Source organism: Aythya ferina (assembly GCF_964211825.1).
Source record: "Aythya ferina genome assembly, chromosome: 2".
In the NCBI taxonomy this organism is placed as follows: Eukaryota; Metazoa; Chordata; class Aves; order Anseriformes; family Anatidae; genus Aythya; species Aythya ferina.
In genome coordinates, this window is record NC_140297.1 from 805911 (window position 1) to 832907 (window position 26997).

At 52.6% G+C, this 26997-nt stretch overlaps 3 protein-coding genes and 2 long non-coding RNA genes across 16 annotated transcripts in view; 3 read left to right on the top strand and 2 right to left on the bottom strand.

Annotated features, from left to right (window-relative positions):
* The window catches only part of LOC311431559 (GTPase IMAP family member 1-like), a 25891-nt gene extending 8745 nt beyond the window's left edge, over nt 1-17146 (top strand). Inside the window, exons 2-3 of one of the 2 annotated variants that reach the window (XM_084509144.1) lie at nt 9873-10230; nt 10758-17146. In XM_084509144.1, the coding sequence (XP_084365270.1) occupies nt 10816-11484 (669 nt within the window). In that variant the 5' untranslated portion in view covers nt 9873-10230; nt 10758-10815 and the 3' untranslated portion in view covers nt 11485-17146. The remainder of the gene's footprint in view (nt 1-9872; nt 10231-10757) is intronic. The other variant, XM_084509145.1, reaches the window with a different exon arrangement.
* LOC311431554 (GTPase IMAP family member 4-like) lies at nt 774-26997 on the top strand. 10 transcript variants are annotated; one of them, XR_014689525.1, is made up of 5 exons: nt 780-816; nt 1230-1398; nt 2644-2689; nt 4416-5548; nt 26856-26997. XR_014689525.1 is itself a non-coding variant. In XM_084509132.1 (4 exons), the coding sequence occupies exons 2-4, from the start codon at nt 1279-1281 to the stop codon at nt 25472-25474; spliced, it is 960 nt and encodes a 319-aa protein (XP_084365258.1). In that variant the 5' UTR covers nt 774-842; nt 1230-1278; the 3' UTR covers nt 25475-26997. The 10 variants fall into 10 exon arrangements, 8 of the variants coding, with proteins under 8 accessions (XP_084365258.1, XP_084365262.1, XP_084365260.1 ...); XM_084509132.1 differs by lacking the exon at nt 4416-5548 and having other exon boundaries at nt 774-842; nt 24681-26997; XM_084509136.1 differs by lacking the exon at nt 26856-26997 and having other exon boundaries at nt 774-842; nt 4416-5696.
* LOC311431562 lies at nt 1307-2637 on the bottom strand. Its single transcript, XR_014689530.1, has 2 exons — nt 1806-2637; nt 1307-1720 (listed from the first exon to the last, which is right to left on the bottom strand). It is a non-coding gene; the product is annotated as an uncharacterized lncRNA (long non-coding RNA).
* On the bottom strand, nt 15823-18616 carry LOC311431553 (GTPase IMAP family member 1-like). 2 transcript variants are annotated; one of them, XM_084509128.1, is made up of 2 exons: nt 18193-18616; nt 15823-17467 (listed from the first exon to the last, which is right to left on the bottom strand). In XM_084509128.1, exon 2 carries the CDS (start codon nt 17437-17439, stop codon nt 16642-16644), a length of 798 nt encoding a protein of 265 aa, XP_084365254.1. In that variant the 5' UTR covers nt 17440-17467; nt 18193-18616; the 3' UTR covers nt 15823-16641. The 2 variants fall into 2 exon arrangements, with proteins under 2 accessions (XP_084365254.1, XP_084365253.1); XM_084509127.1 differs by having other exon boundaries at nt 15823-17463; nt 18193-18614.
* Nucleotides 19228-23908, top strand: LOC311431561. Its single transcript, XR_014689529.1, has 2 exons — nt 19228-20836; nt 21509-23908. It is a non-coding gene; the product is annotated as an uncharacterized lncRNA (long non-coding RNA).

Genomic DNA, 26997 nt, shown 5'->3' on the forward strand with positions numbered 1-26997 from the left:
TCGAAGGCCTTTGCTGTTGCACTCCCTGTTGACCTGGACGTGCCTTTTGACCCAGGCCTATTGGCCTTGAAAAGGAGACAACTTAAAGCAAGACATTGTTCAAAAGGAACGGAAAATGGAGACTGTTAAGTTATTGAACTTAAAGGATCGTTTACTTGGTTACCTATCCTGATTGTATGTATGTATAGGCATACTCGGGTTATTATGTAAAGCAATGTTCTGTATACATGTATTTAGAATGTTTGATGTTCACGTGTGCGTGTTGGTAGAGCATAGACTCCCCGCGCACCCAGTGCTGTTTACTTGCCTTTTATAAATATTCTTTTACGTTACTAAATTCAGAGTTGAGACTTCATTTATAACAACACCCAGCCTGGCTCCAGGAAAAGCCTCCTGAGCCTGATGAGCCCTGCTCGTCTGGGGGAGGAAGACAGTGTGGACGGCTCGTTTGTGTGAAAGGAGTGGTGGCGTGTCCTGGTTTCAGTTAGAACAGAATTAATTTTCTTCCTAGTAGCTGGTGGAATGCTGTGCTTTGGCTTAGGATGAGAAGAGTGCTGATAATACCCCGATGTTTTAATTGTTGCAGAGCAGTGCTTATACCAAGCCAAGGACACCTCAGACTTTTGCTCTGTCCTGCCAACAGGCAGGCTGGGGGTACAGTAAGAGCTGGGAGGGGACAGACCCAGGACAGGTGACCCAAACTAGCCAAAGGGGTATTCCATACCATCTGACATCATGCTAAACAATATACAGGGGTGGCTAGCCGGGGGGAGGGGGCCGGACTGCTCGGTTAGGCTGGGCATCGGTCAGTGGGTGGTGAGCAACTGCATTGTGCATCACTTGTTTGTACATATTATTATTATTATTTTCCTATTATCACCATTGTATTATTATTATTATTATTGTTGTTATTATTACTTTTGTTATTATTATTTTCCTGTCTTATTAAACTGTCTTTATCTCAACTCACGGGTTTTACTTTCCATTTCTCTCCCCTCTCCCAGAGAGGGAGGGGGAGGGTGAGCGAACGGCTGCGTGGTGTTTAGCTGCCGGCCGGGTTAAACCACGACATGGCGAGAAGTACTCAAACTAAAATGCCCTTCATTGGGACGAGCTTTTTTTGCCTTACTTGCTCAGTTCAGAAGCTTTCTGTTTCTGTTCTTGGCGACCAATGACTTTGCACATGATCTAGCTCCTAACCGGCTCGTACAGGGTCATTTGTTCAACAGAGCTGGTTTGCACGTCACCGAAATCCCCTCCTACTCCTGCTCCCGCTAAATGCTGCCAAACTTCACAGGCAGCTGCCACACTTCAGCCACTGCACCTACAGAAGAAGACCTGTCACCGTCAGAAGCTGCAAAGTTCAGACTTGGGGACAAAAGCGCACAGGTGCCTCTGGTGAGTTGTCTGAAATGCTGCTACTGTCATTCCAGGGAGAGCAAAGAAAAAAAGGTTGTAATGCCTGCTTTCAGGGAGGGGGTTATTACTTCCTTAAGTAAAGTTCAGCCAGTATTTGTTTCCAAGTGAGAACAGAAAGTCCCTGGAGAATGGAAATCCTGATTGCATTTCTGTAAGGGTGATTTAACAAACTCCTTGTCTTCAGGAGTGTCTGTTCTGGTAGCACTCGCTGGGTCCTCACAGGAGCATTGACTTCACAAGGGTGTCTGCACCATAGGAATATCAAAAGGGTGAAAAAGTTCTCTGACCTGCCTTAAAGTTTCTAGGAAGAAATTGACTCATTTAAGTTACAATCAAGCTTTTAAATATATTTCCCCCTAAGCGTGCCATATGAACTTTTCACATACCTTCTGATTACTGAAGCCATTCTTAATTTTTTGCTTGTTTTGTGGACAGAAGAGTCTTCTTGGGGGCATTAAAATGTAGTACCTGTCCCAGCTTTTTGTTTTAGCTGTGGTTTGTTCTACATGCCAGTTCTGTTGTGGGATTTCCCAGCTGACATGGGTTCTAGTTGTTTCATTGCACATCTCTTTCTTACCATGATGCCGACGAACACTGCACACCGCTCGGGGCTGGGACAGACCCCGCACACCGCTCAGGCTCAGGGCTGGAGGTTCAGGTGCCGGATGAGGGCACTGAACTGACGGCGATTCTGGGGGGAGGCCCCTGCTCCAGTTGGGGGCCGTGCACATCCTCTGCGAGCTCGGCAGGTTTCCCAAAGCACTGCAAGGGTTGCCAGTGACCGAGCTGAGTTCCCCTGCCAGCTCCTCGTTCCCCAAGGCATCGGGACCCCCTCCCAAGCTGAGGAGGAGCAGCCCTTGCCCGGGCTGTCCCCATCTGCCACCACGGTGCAGCGAGGCCCAGCCACGCTCCCCTGCCCCTGCGGCCCCTGCTCCTGGGCTGTGCGGGGCTGGCAGAAACATGCCCTGCCCCTGGCACGGGGTGCGGGGCTGCCAAACGCTGCTCCCTGCCTCACAGGGTGCGCAGCCATCTTGTGGGTGCGTGCGTGTGTTTACCATCGGCTATACAACCACTTCCTGCATGCACACACAGCAGGCAGCACGCACACACCAGGTGTGTTAGCGACCCGACAGCCTGGTGACCATCATCGGCCTTGTTACCGCCGTGGGGGGAGCATGGGAGACTTTGGCAAACCTCGCTCAAATTCCCTTATTCTGCTTTCAGGCTTCCCTTCGGAGTGGGCTCAAAATGGAAGATGCTGAGAAGGAAGGTGAGCGCCTTACCCACTGCGTGCAGCAGCAGCCAGAGCCTGGCCAAGCTTAGAGTCCCATGGTCACAGAGCCACAGAGTGGCTGCCTCCAGCCCCATCCAGCCTGGCCTTGGGCACTGCCAGGGATGGGGCACCCACAGCTCCTGGGGGCAGCCTGCACCAGGCATCACCACCCTCATAGTAAAGAATTTCTGCCTCGGATCTAACCCAAACCCACCCTCTTCTACCTTAAAGCCGTCACCCCGTGTCCTATCCCTACACCCCCTGCCCAAGAGTCCCTCCCAGCCCTCCTGCAGCCCTTGCAGGCACTGAGGGCCGCTGTGAGGTCTCCCCACAAAAGAATTTCACAGAATTTCTAGGTTGGAAGAGACCTCAAGATCATCGAATCCAACTTCTGATGTAACACTAACAGTCCCCACTAAACCATATCCCTAAGCTCTACATCTAAACGTCTTTTAAAGACCTCCAGGGATGGTGACTCCACCACTTCCCTGGGCAGCCTGTTCCAATGTCGAACAACCCTTTTGGTAAAGAAGTTCTTCCTAACATCCAACCTAAAACTCCCCTGGTGCAAACAGCCTTCTCCTTTAGCAGTCTCCTCATTCAGTCAGCTGGGTGCAGTGCTGCTGAGGGTGAGGCTGGGTTTGCGTCCTCGTGCAGCCTCACGCACGCTTGTGCACGCGGTGCACGGGCCCTCTGGGGAGGCCACGGGCTCGAGGATTTCCCGAGGCTGCCTCTCCTCTTCCCACTCCTTAGGCTGTGCTGTGCCAGGCTCAGGGCAGATGGGGCAGCAGCCGTTGGTTACAGCCGGAGGCACAGCGCAGGGTGCAAAGTCCTGCCCCAAAACCTCCCTATCTGTGTGCCTGAGCCAGCTCTGGCCCTGCTGGGGCCGTGCAGGGCAGGCGGAGGGCCTGCGGTGATCCAGCACAGAATCCAGTGGGTGTTTTTTGCTCAACACATGACTTCTTGTAAAGGGAGTGCTTCAGCCCGGCCGTTTGAGCACTCTGTGCATTCCTGGGCTGCTGGAGGGCTGCGGCATGCACTTCTGCTTTCTCTTTCTGCCTTTGGAAGAGGTCTGGGTGCTGGCCCTCTGAGGCAGCCTTATCCAGACTCCCCTGAGGTCCCTCGTGTTGCTCCTGATGGTCCACGGGGACCGCTGCTGGGGCCATGGGGCCATGGGCTGCCCACACCGTGTTGTCGAGGCCTGGAGGGGAAGCCGGAGCTAGTCTTGGGGCTAGGGGGGCACACCAACAGCTGTCTGACACCGAGCCCAGACGAGCTGCTCCCAGCTCTGCGCAGGCTCGCTCTTACTGGAGGCGAGCTGTGCTGGCTGCCTGTGAGCATGCAGCATGGGGTGAGAAACCCCCCCCTCTGCCAGCTTCTGTCCTGCCTTGGCTGCTTTTGGTCCATTTTCCAGAGGGTCTTTTAGTCAGGGCAGCCCTTGTCTGAGTTTACTGAGCACAAACTTTCCTCCTGTGGGAGAGCCGAGCAGAAGGGCAGGGCTGGCGGGGCCGAGCAAGCCCTGCTTTGGCTGCTGGGACACGGCTTCAGCCCCTGCCCTGTCCCATCCCCTCTTGTGCATAGCAGTGTCTTAGTGTGAGAATTAAAGTTGTGTTTTTGCAGTAAAAAGCCTTTCCTTCTCGCCCCTGGGATTGTGGCGTGCAGGGGGTGTCCTGGCACCACAGGGCCGTGGCGTTCAGACACATGTCTCTGGTTGTTTCCCCAGGACCCAAGCTGAACATCCTGCTCGTGGGCAAAACTGGAAGTGGGAAGAGTGCGACAGGGAACACCATCCTTGGGAAGAATGCATTTGAATCTATGACAGGAGCAACTTCAGTAACCCAAAGCTACAGTGCAGAGAGTGCCTCATTCCGTGGAAGAGAAATTGCCGTTATCGACACTCCTGGCCTTTTTGACACCCAGAGAGCCAATAAGGAAACAGCTGAACTGATTGGAAATGCTCTTCGTCACTTCTATGGAGGGGTGCATGCTATCATCCTGGTGATGCGACTGACCGATACCAGTAAAGAAGAGGTGGAAGTGGCTGAGTGGGTGACAAAGATTTTCCATACTGAAGCACAGAAGTACATGATCCTGTTATTCACCTACGCAGAACAATTTGGGAGTCCAGATGATATCCACGATTTTGTGGAATCAAACAAATTCATCAGTGGGATGGCAGGAAAATGTGGAAATAGGTACATTGCTTTCAGCAACATAGCAACAGAGCAGAGAAGGAAACAGCAGGTTGCAGACCTCATTAAAATGATTGATGCGATGGTAAAGGAGAACAAAGATGCTCCGTGTTACACGCGAGAAATGCTGGAGGAACATACACGGACGGCTTTTGGAAAGTATTGTACTATACACTAGCCAACAAGGCTTTGGTCAGACGTGCGATGTTTCCTCTCTTGTGCCTTTCCTGCCGTGCTCTGAAGATCACTGTCTCCTTCCTCTCTTGATGTTTCCTCCTGTCCCGTCACTGACCTACCTTTTCCCCTGGCCCGTGCCATTGCTCTCCTGACAGGCTGCGAGAGTGAAATGGGTGTCTGGCGACGTGTAATTCTCCTCTGCTGCTCTGTTGTGCTGGGAAGCCGGAGACCTTGGCTGGGTGGCACAGAGCTGCACAGCCCTGCTGGCAGCACCACTGCGCTGACTCTCTCCTCCCTGGTCTGAAGACACGGCAAGCTGAAAGCAACGGGAACATCAGGACTGTGAGATGTGCCCCCTCAGAGCACAGGTCAGCCTGGAACACTGCTTCCGAGATCAAAGCCACTTGTACTCCCCGTGGCAACAAGGGCTCCAGGAACTTCTCTGGGCTTTGGGAGGATTCATGGTGCCAGCCTTGGTCCCTCTGCAGTGGGATGCTTCTGGTGTCGCTGGCTGTGCTGCCCCTGCCTTCACTGGGCAATGCGAGTAATTGTATGTGATCGCTGGGTCTACAGAAGCTCATCTAATAAGTGCTAATCTGATGCTCATCTAATAAATGCCCATAAATGCCCATAAATGCTGAGCCTTGCTGTGTGGAGAGGCACCTTTCAGTGCACTGTGACCCGCAGTGCTGAAACAGCCGTTTGGGAGGGTGGAGAATGGTCCAGGTGCATTCAGGATCAGGCCCAAGCTGCAGCTCCCCCCAGGCTGGTGTTTGGTGGTGGCCATGAGCTGTGCAAGGGCGCGAGGTCTCACTGCTTGCCAGGCGAGTGCAGCAGGCAGGGGAAGCTCTGTGGCCATACCTGAGCGTGGGGCTGGGGGAGTGCTCGGGAGGGGGCTGCCTGACTCACCCCAGGTTCTTCTCCCACCCAGAAAGGCTGCGGAAAGCAGCCTAGGAGGGGGGAGGAATCCCAGAACGCCAGGCTGACCTCTTCCTCAAGCGATCACAGCAAGAGAAACTGCTTCAGAGCTAAACACAGACCGTACATCTCCACAATTAAATAACTCTGAAGTTGAATTGTAACAGGATGAAATGCCAGAGTTAGTGTAATAGCTGCGTTGTAGGTAGTGCTGTATGGGTATCCGTGTGTGTAAATGTACCAGTGACCTCCAGTGGCATAAGCAGTATCATTGCTATCCTAAAACCATCCCAGCGTGTCCTGAAGGCATCCAGTGCTGACTCCTGGCTGTCCCCATCCCTCTGCATGATGAGAGGAATCACAGAATCCCAGAACCATCTAGACTGGAAGAGCCCTCCAAGGTCACCCAGTCCATCCTCTGACCTACCACTAACCAGTCCTCCACTAAACCATATCACTGAGCTCTACATCTCAACGTCTTTTAAACACCTCCAGGGATGGTGACTCCACCACTTCCCTGGGCAGCCCATCCCAATGCCTCACAACCCTCTCGGTAAAGAAGTTCTTCCTAATAGCCAACCTAAAGCACCCCTGGTACAACTTTAGCCTGTTCCCCCTCATCCTGTCACCAGGTATGTGGGAGAACAGACCAACCCCATCTCGCTACAGCCTCCTTTAAGGAACCTGTAGAGAACGATAAGGTCGCCCCTGAGCCTCCTCTTCTCCAGGCTGAGCAACCTCAGCTCCTTCAGCCACTCCTCAAAGGGAAGGGGCAGAAGAAGTGTGTTGGAGGGGTTGGGGGCTGTGTGCCACAAACTGCTGGAGACTCTGAGGGCCCCAACACATTTCCTGGGGGTACAGAATACTTCTGCTGACCTGGAAGAAGGCTTGAAATGCAAGCAGCCCTGTAATAATTCTGCACCGCTTGCTTAGAATGGCAAGAAAATGAGCATTTAACCTTAGGATTAAGGCAAAATGCAGGCCCTGTGTGCACCTCCACCCGGGGCGTGTCCGTTGCTGTGTTAAGAGCAGCAGCAGTGCTGTGGGTAGGGGGGGTCGCCACAAGAACAAGCCAAGGCTGCACCTGCTCCCCTCCTCTGCCACACTTCTCACTTCCAGCCAATTTTTGCATTCAAACACTGGAGCACAGGCAAGGGGGCCTGGGGAAGCACGCTGGGTTAGAAGCAGAGCAGCACTGCGAGGCTCATGCTGAAATGCAGACAGCGAAGTGGACAACTAACCCCAAAGTCACACCTCCAGAGCTGCACAGGATCGAAACCAAGATCTGGGCTGGTGCGTGGGTATTTGTAGGCTGCCGAGTGTCCGTGCCAGGAGGCTGAATGCTCTCCTGTTCCTGCACCAGTGCCGGGCACAGGGTGCCAGCAGCCATAGCCGTGCTCCAGGCTGCCAGTGCCAACGCCGCCACCAACACCGCTGCCAATGCTGCTGCCACTTCGTGGTGGCTGTGAGGGTTCCATGGGGACACTGACTCTGCTGCAGCGCAGCCACGCTGGGTGTCGATGGCGAGGCCAGCGTGGAAGCTGCTTGAAGACATGGGTTGATGGCGAAACTCTGTGCCGCTGGGAGGGTTTCAAGGTGGCCCAGGGCACGCGAGTGCCTGGGTGCCGCAGGAGCCTCACGAGGAGGGTGCTGCTTTCTCCTGCAGCCACCCAGGGACCTGGTGTAGAGGCCATCCCTTTAAAAGATCAAAACCCAAAACCTTTTTCATGGTGATTTGCAAAGCGAGTAACTGGTAAGTGCTTCACATCCGTGAGTTGTACATTAACTTGGCAGTTTGGTTTCACGCTCAGTACATAACCAGTATGCGCGCCTTGTTTACTGATAAGCTTTTGCTCAGCCAGGTCCAACGCCTCCTGGACACCCCTTGTTCTGACTTCAGGACTTGCAGTTCCTCCCTGAGGGGGAGGAAGGGGCTGCTTTCCTATCTGCACCTGGCAGACCTTGTTATTTACCATCCCAGAAATGGTCTATAAACGTATAGATATGCGTGTATGTGTGAATGTATACGTATATGTCAATATTTTAATTCCAGTTGGTCCTTAAGGACAATTGACAAAGTCTTTTTAGGACTCCTAGATGTGATGCACATTCTGATTACCTACTGAACTTTAAACCAAACTGCTGTGTTAATTTATGACTCTCAGACATGAAAAACATGCTGATCACAGAATGATCGAATATCTGAGTTAGAAGGGACCCATAAGGATCATCAAGTCCAACTCCTGGGTCCCCAAAGGACCAGCCCCTGTGTGTGACAGCGGTGTCCAAACACTCCTTGAGCTCCATCAATCTCGGGGCCGTGCCCACGTCCCTGGGCAGCCTGTCCCAGTGCCCGACCACCTCTGGGTGCAGACCCTTTCCCTAACCCCTAGCCTGACCCTCCCCTGTCCCAGCTCCATGCCGTTCCCTCGGGTCCTGTTGCTGTCCCCAGAGAGCAGAGCTCAGCGCCTGCCCCTCCGCTCCCCTCGTGAGGGAGCTGCAGGCCGCCATGAGGCCTCCCCTCGTCTCTTCTCCATGCTGAACAATCCAAGCAACTTCAGCCGCTCCTCATATGTCTTCCCCTCTAGACCCTTCACCACCTTTGTTGCCCTTCTTTGGACGCTCTCTAACAGTTTTGTATCTTTCTTGTACTGTGGTGCTCAGAGCTGCACTCAGTACTCGAGGTGGGGCCACACCAGTGCACAGCAGAGCAGGACGATCACTTCCTTTGACCTACAGTGCTGTCCTTGATGCAGCCCAAAATATGGTTGGCCCTCTTGGCCACCAAGGCACGCTGCTGGCTTGTGCTCAGTTTTCTGTCGATCCAAACCCCCAGAATCCTTTCTTCTGGCTGCTCTCCAGCGTCTCGTCCCCCAGTCTGTATAACCAGGGTTGCTCTGTTGCCCTTTCCCAGGTGCAGAACCTGACACTTGCTCTTGTTAAACTTCATATTGTTGAATGGCAATGACAATGATCTAGCTGACACCAGCTAGTTCTCAGAGGACTCTGGGACGAATCCCATCAGGCCCCATTGGCTTATATGTATCCAGGTGGAGCAGCCAGTCTGCACAAGATCGGGGTTAACAGTGAGTTTGTTGTGCTGGCTCTTGCCATCCCCCAGCTGTGGGTAGCTGGGGCCTCAGAGCCCATCATTGGTGTTCAAGACAGAGGCAGAGGTGAAAAATGCATTCAATGTCTCTGCTTTGAATATGTCCCTCATTGTGAGGCGACCGTGCTCATCATCTATCAGACCAACGTTTGCTCTGCTCCTCCTTTTCCCATTAATCTACTTCAAAAAGCCTTTCTTATTGTCCCCCATGCTGCTGGGCAGCTTCAACTCTAACAGAGCCCATGCAGAGCCGGGAGCAGCTCGTCTGGGCTCGGTGTCAGACAGCTGTCAGTGTGCCCCCCTAGCCCCAAGACTAGCTCCAGCTTCCCCGCCAGGCCTCGACACCACGGTGTGGGTAGCCCACAGCTCCAAGGCCCCAGCAGCGGTCTCCTGGGACCATCAGGAGCAGCATGAAGGCAGAAAGAGAAAACAGAAGTGCATGCCGCAGCCCTCCAGCAGCCCAGGAATGCACAGAGTGCTCAAACGGCCGGGCTGAAGCACTCCCTTTACAAGAAGTCACGTGTTGAGCCAAAAACACCCACTGGATTCTGTGGTGGATCACCGCAGGCTATCGGCCTGCAATGCACAGCCCCAGCAGGGCCAGAGCTGGCTCAGGCACACAGATAGCGAGGTTTTGGGGCAGGACTTTGCACCCTGCGCTGTGCCTCCGGCTGTAACCAACGGCTGCTGCCCCATCTGCCCTGAGCCTGGCACAGCACAGCCTAAGGAGTGGGAAGAGGAGAGGTAGCCTCGTGAAATCCTCAAGCCCCTGACCACGGTGCAGGCTGCAGCTGCCTCGTCTCCTGCCCCTTCTTCTGTCAGGGCTATGTCTCCAGTCCCACCAGCAGCAGGAACTGCTTGAAAATTAAGCACAGATCATAGCGGGAGTTAAATAACTCTGAGGCCGTACTGTTTCTGGAGGAAGTACAGGAATTACAGGAGGTAGCGTTAGAGCTGTCTGAACCTCCAGGGCTGCACAGAATCTAAACCAAGCTGGGGGCTGGTGCGGGAGGAGCCGGTGCTGCCCTTGTGGCATGAGCACAGTTCTCCAGGCTAACACTGGCCGTCACCGCTGTCACTTCCTGGTGGCTGTGAGCGTCCCGCGGGGACAAGGCGAACAACAGCACAGGATGTGCAGGAAGGTACGGGCGGGAGGCCAGGGGCCGCGAGGCTCCGTGCCGGCGGGGAGGGCTCCGAGGGTGCCTGGGGACCTGGCACAGGACAGCGGGGCAGGGAAGTGGCTCTTCCCCTTGTCCCCTCCTCTCTCTTTCCCCTCTCCCCACTCCTCACTCCCCATGCTCGGCATGGGCACAGCCCCAGCCCGTTGGAGTCCCTGGGCACCGTGCTCAGCCCCACGCGGGGCCGCGGCTGCACGGGTGTCACTGCCCCGAGGGTCCCTGCCACCACACTGCCTTCCCCCGCCATGATCCTCCTCACACTGAGTCTGCCTTGCTGCTCTGTTTCCCCGCAGCACCTCGCAGTTATGGCTTTTATTTTGCTTTTTACTGTTTTCTGCTGCTTTCCAACCCCATTTGTCCCGGTGCCACTGCAGCCTGACCCAGCAGCAGCCCCCGACCCCTTCCCACAGCTGTGGCAAACAGAGCTCCGCAGCATCCAGCATCTGGGTGCCTGCTGACGGAGCCCTGGGTGTCTGCTTTTGTCTCCGCAGCCAGGCCGTGTCCATCCAGCGTGTCCACGTGCTGCCCGGGGTCGGCGGGGGCTAGGAGATGAGGCTGATCCTGGCCGGGAAGGCTGGTGGGGGGAAAAGCGCCACGGGGAACACCCTCCTTGGGAAGCGTGTCTTTGAGTCCAAGCTGTCCACCCAGCCAGTGACCGTGAGCTGTGCGAGTTCACAGGGGCACTGGGATGGTGAGGACTTCACGGTGGTTGACACGGCCGACATTTTCAACCCCGAAGGTGCCAGCAGTGAGGTGCACCAAGAAATTATCCGCTGCATCAGGCTGTCCTCCCCGGGCCCCCACGTGCTGCTGCTGGTGACCCAGCTGGGCCCATTCACCCAGGAGAAGGCAAAGGCTGCAGAGAGACTGCAGGACATCTTTGGAGCTGATGTTTTCAGGCACACGATTGTCATATTCACCCGCGCAGAAGAGCTGGGGGAGAGATCTCTGCACGACTATGTGTCCTGTGCTGACAACAAAGCTCTCCGCGAGCTGATCGAGAGGTGTGGGAACAGGTACTGCGGCTTCAACAACCAGGCAGATGGAGCCGAACGGGACCGACAGGTCGCAGAGCTGATGGGGATGGTCCGCTGCATGGTGCAGGCGAATGGGAACAGGTACTACAGCAATGAGATGTACCTGGAGCCCAATTTAACAGAAGAGAAGGTGGCGTATCACATGCAGAGGTACAGAGCAGGCAGGGTGAAGAAGGAGTGATCCAGCTAAAGGACAGGTCTCCTGGCTTTTGTGCTTATTGTCCTCATCATTATTGTGATTACCCTGGTGTCCTGGTTTCAGTTAGAACAGAATTAATTTTCTTCCTAGTAGCTGGTGGAATGCTGTGTTTTGGCTTAGGATGAGAAGAGTGCTGATAACACCCTGATGTTTTAATTGTTGCAGAGCAGTGCTTATACCAAGCCAAGGACACCTCAGCCTTTTGCTCTGTCCTGCCAACAGGCAGGCTGGGGGTGCAGTAAGAGCTGGGAGGGGACAGACCCAGGACAGGTGACCCAAACTAGCCAAAGGGGTATTCCATACCATCTGACGTCATGCTAAACAATATATAGGGGTGGCTAGCCGGGGGAGGGGGCTGGACTGCTCGGGGTTAAGCTGGGCATCGGTCAGCAGGTGGTGAGCAATTGCATTGTGCATCACTTGTTTGTACATATTATTAGTAGTAGTACTATACTGATACAGTACTGTACTGATACATGCGGTTGTTCCTTCCCAGGTGCAGGACTCTACACTTGTTCTTATTAAACCTCATTTGGTTTCATTCCTGCCCATCTCTCCAGCCTGTCCAAGTCTCTCTGAATGGCAGCACAGCCTTCTGGCGTGTCAGCCACTCCTCCCAGCTTTGTGTCATCGGCGTACTTGCTGAGGGCAGACACTATTCCCTTGTCAAGGTTGTCGATGAAGATGTTGAACAAGACCGGACCCAGCACAGACCCCAGGGGAACACCGCTAGTCACAGGCCTCCAGCCGGACTCTGCTCCTCCGATCACCACCCTCTGAGCTCGGCCGGTCAGCCAGTTCTCAACCCACCTTACTGTCCACTCCTCTATCCCAAACTTTCTCAGCTTTGCTATAAGGATGTCATGGGAGACAGTATCGAAAGCCTTGCTAAAGTCAAGGTAGATGACATCCACTGCTCTCCCCCCATCTACCCAGCTGGTGATGCCATCATAGAAGGCAACGAGATTGGTCGAGCACGACTTCCCCTTGATGAATTCATGCTGACCACTCCTCTTCTTCTTCTCTTCCAATTGCTTGGAGATGGCATCCAGAACAAGCTGCTCCAACACCTTTCCAGGGACAGAGGTGAGACTGACTGGCCTGTAGTTTCACCAGTAGTTTAGAAACCAAATGAGATTTACTAAGAGCAAGTGTAGAGTCCTGCACCTGGGAAGAAACAACCCGAAGTATCAGTACAGGCTGGGGGATGACCTGCTGGAGAGGAGCTCTGAGGAGAAGGACCTGGGGGTCCTGGTGGACAACAGGTTGACTATGAGCCAGCACTCTGCCCTTGTGGCCAAGAGAGCTAATGGGATCCTAGCGTGCATTAAAAGGAGTGTGGCCAGCAGGTCAAGGGAGGTGATCCTTCCCCTCTCCTCTGCCCTGGTTAGGCCTCACCTGGAGTACTGTGTCCAGTTCTGGGCTCCCTGGTAGAAGAAAGACAGGGATCTCCTGGGAAGAGTCCAGCGGAGGGCCACAAAGATGATACGGGGCCTGGAGCATCTTCCCTGTGAGGAGAGGCTGAGATACCTGGGGCTGTTCAGCCTGGAGAAGAGAGGACTGAGAGGGGATCTCCTCAATGTATATAAATATCTGAGGGGTGGGGGACAGAAGGATGTAGCCAACCTCTTCTCAGTGGTTTGTGTGGATAGGACAAGGGGCTATGGCTGCAAGTTACAGCACAGGACATTCCGTACTGACATGTGAAAGAACTTCTTCATGATGAGGGTGACGAAGCATTGGAACAGGCTGCCCAGGGAGGTTGTGGAGTTTCCTTCTCTGAAGACATTCAAGGCCCGTCTGGACGCCCACCTGCGCAGCCTGCTCTGAGGAACCTGCTTTAGCAGGAGGGTTGGACCTGATGATCTTTCGAGGTCCCTTCCAACCCCTACAGTTCTGTGATTCTGTGATTCACGGATCCTCCTTTGTGCCCTTCTTGAAGACCGGAGCGACGTTGGCTGTCCTCCAGTGTTCAGGCACCTCTCCTGTTCTCTAGGACCTAGTCTTCCTTCTACTGTTTACACACTTTAAACAAACAAACAAACAACTTCTTCGTATCCTTTATCTCTTTTGCAAGCTTCATCTCTAGGTGGGCTTTGGCCTTCCTTGTCGCATCCCTGCAGGCCCTGACAACACTTCTATACTCCTCCCAAGAGGACAGGCCCTTTTTCCACATTTCATAGACCTTCCTCTTCCTTTGGATCTTGTCAAGGAGCTCCTTGCTCGTCCACGTAGGTTTCCTGCCCCTCTTCCCCAATTTCCTACTCTTAGGGATGCACCGATCCTGAGCCTGGAAGAATTGCTCTTTTAATGTTGCCCAGCTTTCACAAGTACCCTTGCCTTCTAGTATTCTAGAAGAACTGCACACATTTTCCTCAACTGGTGAACAACGCCATGCTTGATGCACCCCAGGGTGCAGTTGGCCCTCATGGCTGCCAGGGCACACTCTTAACTCACGTTCAACTTGCAGTGCACCAGAACCCCCAGGTCCCTTTCTGTGGGGCTGCTCTCCAGCCTCTTTTCGCCCCGTCAGTAAGCGTAGCCACATGCTATTTCTTTCTCAGGTCTATTTCTTTCTCAACTAAAGCTTCCCATAGTCAGAATCATTTACTCCATTCTGTGCTGCTAAACTAATAATAAATTAAATGGTCTTTCTAGGTTGAACACATTGCTCTTGATCCTTTTGTCTATTCACACTGTTTATTTCACTAATTCAATGTTTATGTCACTATTCACAAGTTAGACCTGCAGCTGCGGTTCCTGCTGCTGTTCCTGCTTCCCGCACCCTTTTAAGGGGAGTTCCTCTAATTAGACTGGGGTTGGGGTGATGTCCAAACACAACTTGGCAGGGGCCATCCCTTTAAAAGATCGAAACCTGAAAGCTTTTTCATGATGATTTGTAATTGCAAAGTGAGTAACTGGTACATGCTTCACATCCATGAGTTGTACATTAACTTGGCTGTTTGGTTTCATGCTCAGTACATAACCAGTATGTGTGCATTGTTTACTGATAAGCTTGTGCTCAGCCAGGTCCAATGCCTCCCAGGCACACCTTGTTCTGACTTCAGGACTTGCAATTCCTCCCTGAGGGGGAGGAAGGGGTTGCTTTCCTATCTGCACCTGGCAGACTTTGTTATTTACCATCTTAATACTAGTCTACATTGCAGCTACTGTGAAGTTGTCTGAAATCAATACCACAACAGCCTGTACCAGGGCTTTGGCACCCACCCAGCACAGACGTGAGACCAGGGAGCTGCCTCTTTGAGCGAGAGCTCAGGAGCAGCCCCACATCCACAGAGCATGGCCCTGGGCTCTGGCAGAGTGATGCCGCTGGATGTCCTGCCCTCATGGCACTGCGCTTTGGGACCTGTCCAGCTCCAGGCTTGCGCCAGCAGTAGCCCCAGGCATGGTGCCCAGCGCAGAGAAGGGGTAGGCCGAGAGCCGGCATGGCTCTGCCCTCTGCTGTGCTACTCCCACTGAGCTGCAGGCCGGGGAGGAAAGCCAAGTGTCCCCTGCCCTGTGGCACCCAGGCAACTCTTGGGGACATTGGTCGTGGGGAAGGGAGCCGGGGCAGGCACCAGCCATAAGGCCGGCACAACTAGACCCAGAGATCCAGTCAGCTCCTACAGCTGGCATGGCACGGCTTGGCTTGGCACCGCAAGTGGGGCTCTGCCATCCTCCTCTCCTGCCACACACATGGATGCACAGGGACCGAGTGTGAGGCCAAGGGCAGGGCTGTGTGTTCCTGCTGGCTACCAGGGGCCCACATCCATGCCTCAGAGCGCGCCATGTGCAGGAGGACAAGGGCACCCGTTCAATTGCTCAGCAAGGACAATGAGGTGCTGGTGTTGACCGAAACAGTGGATCCTTTCTCCTATGAAGAAAGGCTGAGAGAGATGGGGATGTTCAGCCTGCGGAAGAGAAGGCTCTGGGAACACCTCATTGGAACCTTTCAGAGCTTAAAGGGGTTTAATAAAGAGGATGGAGAAAAAAAAATTATTCATGTGGATTATGCTGGACAAGGGGGAATGGTCTTAAAATAAAAGAAAATAGCTTTAGGCTAGACATTAGGAGGAAACGCTTCACTGTCAGTGTAGTGAGGCAATGGCACAGGATGCCAAGAGAAGCTGTGGATGCCCCATCCCTGGAGGTGTTCAAGGCCAGGCTGGATGGGCCTTGGCCAACCTCATCTGGGGGGAGGTTTCCTTGTCTGTTTCAGGGGGGTTGGAGTTGGATGATCTTTAAGGTCCCTCCCAACCCCAACCATTCTATGACTCTAAGACCCTTCACCCGGTGTGCAATAAGCCAATTCGCACGCACTCAGGAGAGATATTGCTTTTATTCAGGCCTCAGAGCTCAGTGCACTTTCCACAGATCAAGCACAGCCGATGTCGACTTCCTGGCTCCATGGAGACATTACATTCATGACTATTCAGCGATCTAATACAAATTCATTCTAATTTTCCATGAGTTTTGTGCTCATGTGGCATCATTCTTAATGGCTCCTTTTCAGGCCCTTCTGTGCATGCCTTCCTTTCTGTGGGGGTCCTTGGTGGTGTTCCCCGATGAAGCACCCTAACCCCTTTTATCCATCGATGGCCACATGTCACCGAAGCACAACCTCAGGCTACTTGCTATTGGCAACTTTCCTTGGTTTCTCCCAGAAGGAGCATTCTGTCCCTGAACAAAGGGAGCCTAGGTTACAAGTTAAACATATTTCTTGTCCTGTACTACATATATGATAACTGATTAAAGGGAAGCTCAATAAAAATAGACAATTCCTCTTCGTTTTCAAGGGAGAGTTGGTTCCATTACACTGGGACTTGGGGTCCCGTCTCCGTGTGTGAACGCCTGGTGGGGTGCCCAGAGTCTGGACACAAGAGTATGGGCACTGCTGGAGGCACAAGGATGCCCGCTGAGACATCAGGAAAGTCTTTTTTTGCTGTGCGGGTGTCTGAGCGCTGGCACAGGCTGCCCAGAGCGGTGCTGGGGTCTCCATCCCTGGAGATGTCCAACACCCAGTGGACACGGTCCTGGGCAGCCAGCGCTGGGGACCCTGCCTGGGCAGGGACAGAACACGCGGGGTGCAGAGGGGCCTCCAGTCCCAGGCGTTCAGTGGCTCTGTGGTGCTGAGATTCATCACAGCCGTGCGATAAGGATACCCAGGGTAATCACAATAATGATGAGGACAATAAGCACAAAAGCCAGGACAACTCTCCGGGATGGCCTCCAGCTGAATCGCGCCCTCTTTATCCTGCCTGCTCTGTACCTCGCCATGTGATACTCCACCTGCTCTTCTGTTAAATTGGGCTGCAGGTACATCTCATTGCTGTAGTACCTGTTCCCATTCGCCTGCACCATGCAGCGGACCATCCCCATCAGCTCCATGACCTGGTGGTCCCGTTCGGCTCCAGTTGCCCGGTTGTTGAAGCCGCAGTACCTGTTCCCGCATCTCTCAATCAGCTTGTGGAGAGCTTTGTTGTCAGTACAGGACACATAGTCATGCAGAGATCTCTCCCCCAGCTCTTCCGCGCGGGTGAATATGACAATCGCGTGCCCCAGAACATCAGCTCCAAAGATGTCCTGCAGTCTCTCTGCAGCCTCCTCGTCCTCCTGGGTGAATCGGCCCAGCTGGGTCACCAGCAGCAGCGCGTGGGGGCCCGGGGAGGACAGGCTGATGCACCGAATAATTTCTTGGTGCACCTCACGGCTTGCACCTTCGGGGTTGAAAATGTCGGCCGTGTCAACCACCGTGAAGTCCTCGCCATCCCAGTGCCCCTGTGCACTCGCACAGCTCACGGTCACTGGCTGGGTGGACAGCTTGGACTCAAAGACGCATTCCCCGAGGAGGGTGTTCCCCGTGGCGCTTTTCCCCCCACCAGCCTTCCCGGCCAGGATCAGCCTCATCTCCAAGGCCCCGCCGACCCCGGGCTGCATGTAGACACGACGGACGGCCACGGCCTGGCTGCAGAGACAAAAGCAGACACCCAGGGCTCCGTCAGCAGGCACCCAGATGCTGGGAGCATCACTGACAGCAGAAGGGATTTTCATTAAAAGTGGGGATGGTTTCGAAGCCTCGCTGCTGGCCACTGGAGGCTGCAGGGCTCTGTGTGCCCCCGCTGTGGGAAGGGCTCGGGGGCACTGCAGCTGGGTCAGGCTGCAGTGGCACCGGGACAGACTGGGTCCCCCCTGCATGCCTGGACATCAGAGCAAGAGCAGCGCAACTGGCATCTGTGGATCGCACCGCCGCGTGTGCAGTCACAGCAGTGCACGGACAGCAGCAAGGAACAGAAATTCAAAATAACAGCTGGAGCTGCGAGGTGCTGAGGGGAAACAGAGCCGCTGCTCTGTTTCCTCAGTCTCAGCCTCAGTCTGCAAAGGATTACAGGCACGGGGGAAGGCAGCAAGGCGGCAGGGACCCTCGGGTGGTGGCAGGAACCCTCAGGGCAGTGACACCCGTGCAGCCGCGGCCCCGCGTGGGGCTGAGCACGGTGCCCAGGGACTCCCCCGGGCTGGTGCTGGGGCTGTGCCAAGCATGGGGAGTGAGGAGTGGGGAGAAGGGAAAGAGAGAGGAGGGGACAGTGGAAAGAGCCACTTCCCTGCCCCGCTGCCCTGTGCCAGGTCCCCAGGCACCCTCGGAGCCCTCCCAGCCGGCACGGAGCCTCGCAACCCCTGGCCTCCCGCCCGTACCTTCCTGCACGTCCTGAGCTGGCGTTCGCCTTGTCCCCGCGGGACGCTCACAGCCACCAGGAAGTGACAGCGGAGATGGCCGGTGTCAGCCTGGAGGACTGTGCTCATGCCACAAGGGCAGCACCGGCTCCTCCCGCACCAGCCCCCAGCTTGGTTTCGATTCTGTGCAGCACTGGAGGTGCAGGCAACTCTAACGCTACTTCCTGTAATTCCTGTAATTCCTCCAGAAACAGTCTGGCCTCAGAGTTATTTAACTGCCGCGATGATCTGTGCTTAGTTTTCAAGCAGTTTCTCCTGCTGCTGGTGGGACTGGAGGCAGAGCCCTGACAGAAGAAGGGGCAGGAGACAAGGCAGCTGCAGCCTGCATCGCGGTCAGGAGCTGCGTTCGACCCCGCACACTGCTCAGGGCTGGGACAGACCCCGTACACTGCTCAGGCTCAGGGCTGGAGGTTCAGGTGCCGGATGAGGGCACTGAACTGACGGCGATTCTGGGGGGAGGCTCCTGCTCTAGCTGGGGGCCGTGCACATCCTCTGTGAGCTCGGCAGGTTTCCCAAAGCACTGCAAGGGTTGCCAGTGACCGAGCTGAGTTTCCCTGCCAGCTCCTTGTTCCCCAAGGCATCGGTACCCCCTCCCAAGATGGCCACAAGCAGCTGAGGAGGAGCAGCCCTTGCCCGGGCTGCCCCCATCTGCCACCACGGTGCAGCGAGGCCCAGCCACGCTCCCCTGCCCCTGCGGCCCCTGCTCCTGGGCTGTGCGGGACTGGCAGAAATGTGCCCTGCCCCTGGCACGGGGTGCGGGGCTGCCAAACGCTGCTCCCTGCCTCACGGGGTGCGCAGCCATCTTGTGGGTGCGTGTGTGTGTTTACCCTCGGCTATACAACCACTTCCTGCATGCACACACAGCAGGCAGCACGCACACACCGGGTGTGTTAGTGACCCGACTAAGCGCTTGCCCGTTAGCGACCCGAAGGTTGCACATGCAAAAGACGACCGAAGAGTACTGTGAAATCTATCCCAGCAGATCCAATGGTTATAAAAATGGAGCCGGAGAAGGAGGGAAAAGAGGTGGAACTTATGGTAGATGCACAAGCAACATACTCAGTTTTAAATAAAGCATTAGTATCAGTGGGGAATGATTACATTGTAGTGAAGAGGGCAACTGGCCAATCTGGAATAGCATATTTCTGCAAACCATTGAAATATAAGTATGGGAAACAGTGGGGCATTCACAATTTCCTATACATGCTCAACTCTATGGAGTCATGCCTAGGGAGAGATTTATTGGAAAGATTACGAGCGATCATTTCATTTAAAAATGGGGAGATTATTCTGGAGGTAAATGATCAAAGATACGTGGAAGTGTTGAGTTTGATACTGACAGCTATTGAGACCAAAGAGGAAATTAGTGAGGAAATCCTAAGTCAAATGTTTTCCAGAGTATGATCTAATGTACCAGGGAAGGCGAAAAATGCACTTCAACAGTACCCCTTGAAAAAGGAAGATAGAGAAGGAATTAGCCCGATAATTGATTAACAAACTTAACACCAGAGCTAACTTGGTTTACCATTTTAGACCTGAAGGATGCCTTCTTTTGCCTCCCTCTCCATGAAGCCAGTCAGAAAATCTTTGCATTTGATTGGAAAGGCCCTAAGAGTGGGCGCAAAACACAGCTCACATGGACAAGGTTGCCTCAGGGCTTTAAGAACTCTCCCACCTTGTTTGGAGACCAACTTGCAAAGGACTTGGAGACCTGGGAAGCCCCATCAGGAGAAGGAAGGATGTTGCAGTACGTAGATAACCTCCTAATAGCCACCCAGACAGAAGCATGTGTGGCCTGGACAGTAAGCCTCCTAAACTTTCTGGGACTACAGGGGTACAGGGTATTGAAGCAGAAGGCTCAGGTGGTTAAGTTGATCTACATGGGTTATGAGGTTAGTGCCGGACAACAGACCTTGAAGCAAGATTGTAAAGAAGCGATATGTTAAACCCCAAAACCTGAGACAATGAAAGAACTGTGAACCTTTTTGGGAATGACAGGGTGGTGCAGATTGTGGATCTATAATTACAGATCGCTTGTAAAACCGCTGTATGTGCTCATTGCAAATGGGAACAGGGAACTCCAATGGACAAAAGAGGCCACACAAGCTTAGGACCAACTAAAGAAGGCCCTCATGTCAGCTCTAGCTCTGTGACTCCCAGATGTAAATAAACCATTCTTCCTTTTCTCCCATGAGAAACAAGGGATTGCCCTGGGAACACTAGCACAGGACCTGGGCCCATATCGAACGGCAGTTGCTTATTTTTCTACGCAGTTGGATGCTACCACCAAGGGATGGCTGGGAAGCCTCAAAGCTGTTGCAGCAGTGGTGCTAAATATCCAGGAAGCACGCACGTTCACCTTGGGACAGAAGATAACTGTGCTAGTGTCTCACACAGTGTCCACAGTGCTGGAAGTGGAAGGCGGTCACTGGCTTTCCCCACAAAGGTTCCTGAAATCAGCAGAAACCAAGGGGAGCCAGTAAACCATGACTGCCTGGAGACCATTGAAGCTACCTACTCCAGCCGTCCAGATCTGAAGGACACTCCTTTTGATGATGTGGGAATATGGGAGCAGCTACGTCATCAGTGGAAAACGACATGCTGGGTATGCAGTTACCACTTGCAAAGACGTAATAGAATTTGGAAAATAAACATCTATAGGGACTAAATAATGAGATTATTGGAAGCAGTTCAGCTGCCTGTAAAGGTAGCAATCATGTACATTAAGGCACACCAGAAGGTGAGCTGAGAATTGGAGGAAGGAAATGATCTGGCAGACAGAGAGGCAAAAGAAGCAGCAGAAGGTGAGGTGGCAACTGAGGGAGCCCTGATTCCAGACAGGCAAATTCTCCTCGAGGGTAAGCTTGTATATAACAAAAAGGATAGAAAATTAATCGAAGGTCAGAAGGGAAAATATAACCAAGAGGGATGGGCTATTACCAAAGACGGGAAGGGGAAGCTAGTCATCCCCTCCAATTTACTGTGGTCACTGGTAAAGAAAGAACACCGGAAAACACATTGGGGAATAGATGCTTTGTATAACTATCTAATTGAAAAAAAAATATTGCCAGGAACTTATATGCTACCATCACCCAAATAACTGAACAATGTGATCTTTGTCTCCAGACTAACCCCAAAAATGTCCCCAAACCAAAACTGTGTCAAATTGGAAAAGGCCATGGGCCTGGGCAACAGTGGCAAATTGACCTTTCTGAACTTTCAAGAAAAGGGGGGGATGTTGATATTTACTGGTGTTAACAGACAGATAGCTTTTCAGGATGGCCAGAGGCTTTCCCCACTAGGACTGCCAAAGCCTGAGAGGTAACTAAGTCTCTTGTAGAGAAAACTTTGAAGCCACAGTGGGAAGGACTATACCAGGTGCTCCTTACAGCCCTCACCACAATTAAGATCAAGGAACGGAGTGCCTGGATTCACCATTCTTAAGTGAAGAAAGCTCCAGAACCCCCTGGAAAGTAATGCCAGGTAATGGTGAACTGAAACTAAAGCTCAGTCGAGTAAAATGAGGACATTATGGTCAGGAGTATTTAGTAACATAGTCAGCAGGAGTCTAGTTAACAGAATTGTTTTATTTCTATGGCTTATAAATTGTAGTTGTGATTCAATAAGGTGCCTCTAGGATAATAGAGAATGGTTAGCGGCCTTGGTCCAAAGCTGTAACAACAGAGGATAGAGCATTAATGGAAAGTTAGCAGTTGTGGTTATTTGGTGAACAAATGGTGACCTTTTATATACATTATAAGAATGGCAAAAAATAGGGAAAGAATGGACACACCAAAGAACCGTAGGGGACGAAATTAAAATAGGGTGCTGAATGATTAATGGAACGACCCACGAGAAAGTAACGGGGATTTTAGTAAAACCGATTTCCAAAAGTGGCCAACAAGAAGGTTGCATCTGCCCAGGTAAATCAGATTGCTGGTATAATTTTATATTAACACAGACTGTAGTAATTAGCTGTTTGTTTTTGGCTGTACTTCCTACAACAGTGAGACAAAACTAAAACAGCCCCTACAATCATCCTTAATGGCATTGGGAACTAGCCAATGGCAAGTTTCAAAGGTGTTACCGAGATGGGAAAAGGCTGAAAACCAAGACCACAAACTAATAATAGATGCACTTAGTATGGTTCAAGATAATGCATCTTTAGCTCTTAGTTGTTTACAAGCACAGTTATGGATTCAGGCAACAGCCGCCTTGATCATTAGGGAAGGAAGTGAAGGCATTTTTCCGGCTGAAGTCCAAAAGACTGTTTGGGACAATGCTAATGATTTTGAGAAGTTTCAATCTTGGTGGACTCTGGTAAATTTTACCTATGACCCCATTGTTAACATGGCTACTGCCTTTGTGCTTACTATATGTAATGCCACAGTTTATGTTATCCACCCCATCATTGCACTAGGATTAAACCATGAGGAGACAGTGCTCTGTCCTTCAGAGCATAGAACATGGGCACAGATGGAGAATGGGAGATGGCAGTCTGTAAATCTAGAATCATGTGTTACCTGGAAACAGCAAGGATTTATTTGTGAAAGCAATACAATTGATGCTCAGGATGTATGTCTTGACACGGAGCAAGGTGTCTGCCACTTTGAAATTCATCCAAATACTAGTCAAAAGACTGTGCTTGTATATATCGGTCAAGGCTGTGTGTGTTTAAGAACTGCTTGTGATTTTGTAGAAGTAGATAAGGAGAACATAACTCTCCCTAGCAAAAATCATTCTAACATTTGTATTTGTAACTTTGTTAGAATCGTCGGGTGTCATTTTCTATATTTGGCACCAGTGGTATCCCACCAGTTGATCAAGTCTAACAACACAATGTACACTCTAATCACTGTCCATCATGATACAAAGGCAAAGAGCAAAACAGGACACAAATCACAGCTGGTGGGATACACTCTTTGGATGGTCGCCAACTGCAACTGGGATTTTGAACACATTGTGTCACCCAATTATTGGTTTATAGATATTAGTTGGTATAAGTTTGATATTGTCTTTGTAATATTTGTTTGGAATTGGAAATCGTTACAACGAATGTCTATATTATCTTCCTTGACAAAAGCGCATGGCAAGGCATTGAGGGGTACATACCATAGAGACTGAGAAGAAGAATTTTTGTATTAACTAAAAGAATTTACTAGATTTTCCAGAAAAGGGAGGACTGAATCATTGGGATTAGAAATTAGAGAGTGATCAATTAAGAATGAATAGGTGCTATATTTGCGATGTACTGCGCCTGTGCTGCGCTTAGGCCTCCAGATAACAGGAGCCCTTCGGACCCCAAGAAGCAGATCAAAACAACCTTACGGCCCAGATTGTGACCAAGGCCTCAGAGAACACACGCAAAGAGATGAGGTGAAAAGTTCAACCCTGATGAAGACATCTTACTTCATCCCCACGACCCTCAACGCCCACCACCACAAGGCACTGAGCAAGCACAGACAAGAGGAATGTATGGAAATGACTTCTTGTAGCTAATTATAATACTAAGTGGGGACAGGTTCTGCATATGTATAGGCGTATTGGGAATCTTCATGCATATGTAACTCTTTACTGCATATAACCACGGCAAATTGCCACATTAGGGGTGCACGACTTTTTTGGGACTACCCCCCGTGCTGCCCAGCACTGAATAAACATACCTACTGTACAATCTTAGTGACTGTGGAGTCAGCTTTCCGTGAGTCAGCTGTGAGGTCTCCCCACAGCCTTCTCCTTTAGCAGCCTCCTCATTCAGTCAGCCGGGTGCAGTGCTGCTGAGGGTGAGGCTGGGTTTGCGTCCTCGTGCAGCCTCACGCATGCTTGTGCACGCAGTGCACGGGCCCTCTCAGGAGGCCACAGGCTCGAGGATTTCCCAAGGCTGCCTCTCCTCTTCCCACTCCTTAGGCTGTACTGTGCCAGGCTCAGGGCAGATGAGGCAGCAGCCGCTGGTTACAGCTGGAGGCACAGCACAGGGTGCAAAGTCCTGCCCCAAAACCTCGCTATCTGTGTGCCTGAGCCAGCTCTGGCCCTGCTGGGGCCGTGCAGGGCAGGCCGAGGGCCTGGGGTGATCCAGCACAGAATCCAGTGGGTGTTTTTTGCTCAGCACGTGACTTCTTGTAAACGGAGTGCTTCAACCTGGCCATTTGAGCACTCTGTGCATTCCTGGGCTGCTGGGGAGCTGTGGCATGCACTTCTACTTTCTTTTCCTGCCTTTGGAAGAGGTCTGGGTGCTGGCCCTCTGAGGCAACCTTGTCCATACTCCTCTGGGGTCCCTCGTGTTGCTCCTGATGGTCCCCGGGGACCGCTGCTGGGGCCGCTAACCCTAATTCCCGTGTTTTTGCAGTAAAAAGCCTTTCCTTGTCACCCCTGGGAGCATGGCGTGCAGGGGATGTCCCGGCACCACAGGGCTGTGGGGTTCAGACACGTGTCTCTGGTTGTTCCCCCAGGACCCAAGCTGAACGTCCTGCTCGTGGGCAAAACTGGAAGTGGGAAGAGTGCGACAGGGAACACCATCCTTGGGAAGAAAGCATTTGAATCTATGGTGTCAGCAGATTCAGTGACCAAGAACTACAGTTCAGCCACTGCCTCACTCCGTGGAAGAGAAATTGCCGTTATCGACACTCCTGGCCTTTTTGACACCCAGAGAGCCAATAGGGAAACAGCTGAACTGATTGGAAATGCTCTTCGTCACTTCTATGGAGGGGTGCATGCTATCATCTTGGTGATGCAACTGGCCCACATCAGTAAAGAAGAGGTGGAAGTGGCTGAGTGGGTGACAAAGATTTTCCATACTGAAGCACAGAAGTACACGATCCTGTTATTCACCCGAGCAGAAGATCTTGGGAGTCCAGATGATATCCGCGATTTCGTGGAAACAAGCACATACCTCAAGGGGATGGCCAGAAAATGTGGAAATAGGTACATTGCTTTCAGCAACATAGCAGCAGAGCAGAGAAGGAAACAGCAGGTTGCAGACCTCATTAAAATTATTGATGCGATGGTAAAGGAGAACAAAGATGCTCCGTGTTACACGCGAGAAATGCTGGAGAAAGACACACGGACGGCTTTTGAAAAGTATTGTACCTCTAGCCAACAAGGGTTTGGGCAGACAGGCGATGTATCCTCTCTTGTGCCTTTCCTGCTGCGCTCTGAAGATCACTCTCTCCTTCCTCTCTTGATGTTTCCTCCTGTCCTGTCACTGACCTACCTTTTCCCCTGGCCCGTGCCATCGCTCTCCTGACAGGCTGCGAGAGTGCAATGGGTGTCTGGCGACGTGTAATTACAGAATCACAGAATCCCAGAATTTCTAGGTTGGAAGAGACCTCAAGATCATCGAGTTCAACCTCTGACCTAACACGAACAGTCCCCACTAAACCATATCCCTAAGCTCTACATCTAATCGTCTTTTAAAGACCTCCAGGGATGGTGACTCCACCACTTCCCTGGGCAGCCTGTTCCAATGTCTAACAACCCTTTCAGTAAAGAAGTTCTTCCTATGATCCAACCTAAAACTCCCCAGGCACAACTTAAGCCCATTCCCCCTCGTCCTGTCACCAGGCACGTGGGAGAACAGACCAACCCCCACCTCACTACAGCCTCCTTTAAGGTACCTGTAGAGAGCAATAAGGTCTCCCCTGAGCCTCCTTTTCTCCAGGCTGAACAAGCCCAGCTCCCTCAGCCGCTCCTCGTAGGACTTGTTCTCCAGGCCCCTCACCAGCTTCGTCGCCCTTCTCTGGACCCACTCCAGCACCTCGATGTCCTTCTTGTAGCGAGGGGCCCAAAACTGAACACAGTACTCGAGGTGCGGCCTCTCCGGAGCCGAGTACAGGGGGACAATCACCTCCCTAGCCCTGCTGGCCACACTGCTTCTTATGCAAGCCAGGATGCTGTTGGCCTTCTTGGCCACCTGAGCACACTGCTGGCTCATATTCAGCCGACTATCCACCATCACTCCCAGGTCCTTCTCCACCAGGCAGCTCTCCAACCACTCATCTCCCAGCCTGTAGCTCTGCTTGGGGTTATTGCGCCCCAGGTGCAGGACCCGGCACTTGGCCTTGTTGAACTTCATGCAGTTGACCTCAGCCCATCGGTGCAGCCTATCCAGATCCTCCTGCAGAGCTTTCCTACCCTCGAGCAGATCGACACACGCACCTAACTTGGTGTCATCTGCAAACTTACATAGGGTGCACTCAATGCCCTCATCCAGATCATCGACGAAGATATGAAAGAGGACCGGCCCAAGCACCGAGCCCTGGGGAACGCCACTAGTGACTGGCCTCCAACTGGACTTGACTCCAATTCTCTTCTGCTGCTCTGTCTATACATTGCTCTGTCACCACCCATTGTGCTGGGAAGCCGGAGACCTTGGCTGGGTGGCACAGAGCTGCACTGCCCTGCTGGCAGCACCACTGCGCTGACTCTCTTCTCCCTGGTCTGAAGACACGGCAAGCTGAAAGCAACGGGAACATCAGGGCTGTGAGATGTGCCCCCTCAGAGCACAGGTCAGCCTGGAGCGCTGCTTCTGATATCAAAGGCACTTGTCCTCCCCGTGGCAGCCAGGGCTCTAGGAAATTCTCTGGGCTTCGGGAGGGTTCGTGGTACCAGCCTTGGTCCCTCTGCAGTGGGATGCTGCTGGTGTCGCTGGCTGTGCTGCCCCTGCCTTCGCTGGGCAATGCGAGTAATTGTATGTGATCGCTGGGTCTACAGAAGCTCATCTAATAAATGCTCACCTAATAAATGCTAATAAATGTCCATAAATGCTGA

What these genes read in the sequence shown, in the direction of transcription:
- LOC311431554 (XM_084509132.1), top strand. Translation starts at nt 1,279, where the DNA reads ATGCTGCCAAACTTCACAGGCAGCTGCCACACTTCAGCCACTGCACCT. An exon ending in AAAGCGCACAGGTGCCTCTG is followed by an intron (nt 1,399 to 2,643) that starts GTGAGTTGTCTG and finishes TTCTGCTTTCAG; the next exon opens with GCTTCCCTTCGGAGTGGGCT. An exon ending in GGAAGATGCTGAGAAGGAAG is followed by an intron (nt 2,690 to 24,680) that starts GTGAGCGCCTTA and finishes TTGTTCCCCCAG; the next exon opens with GACCCAAGCTGAACGTCCTG.
- LOC311431553 (XM_084509127.1), bottom strand. Translation starts at nt 18,300, where the DNA reads ATGAGCACAGTCCTCCAGGCTGACACCGGCCATCTCCGCTGTCACTTC. An exon ending in AGCTCAGGACGTGCAGGAAG is followed by an intron (nt 17,464 to 18,192) that starts GTACGGGCGGGA and finishes CTCTGCAGCCAG; the next exon opens with GCCGTGGCCGTCCGTCGTGT.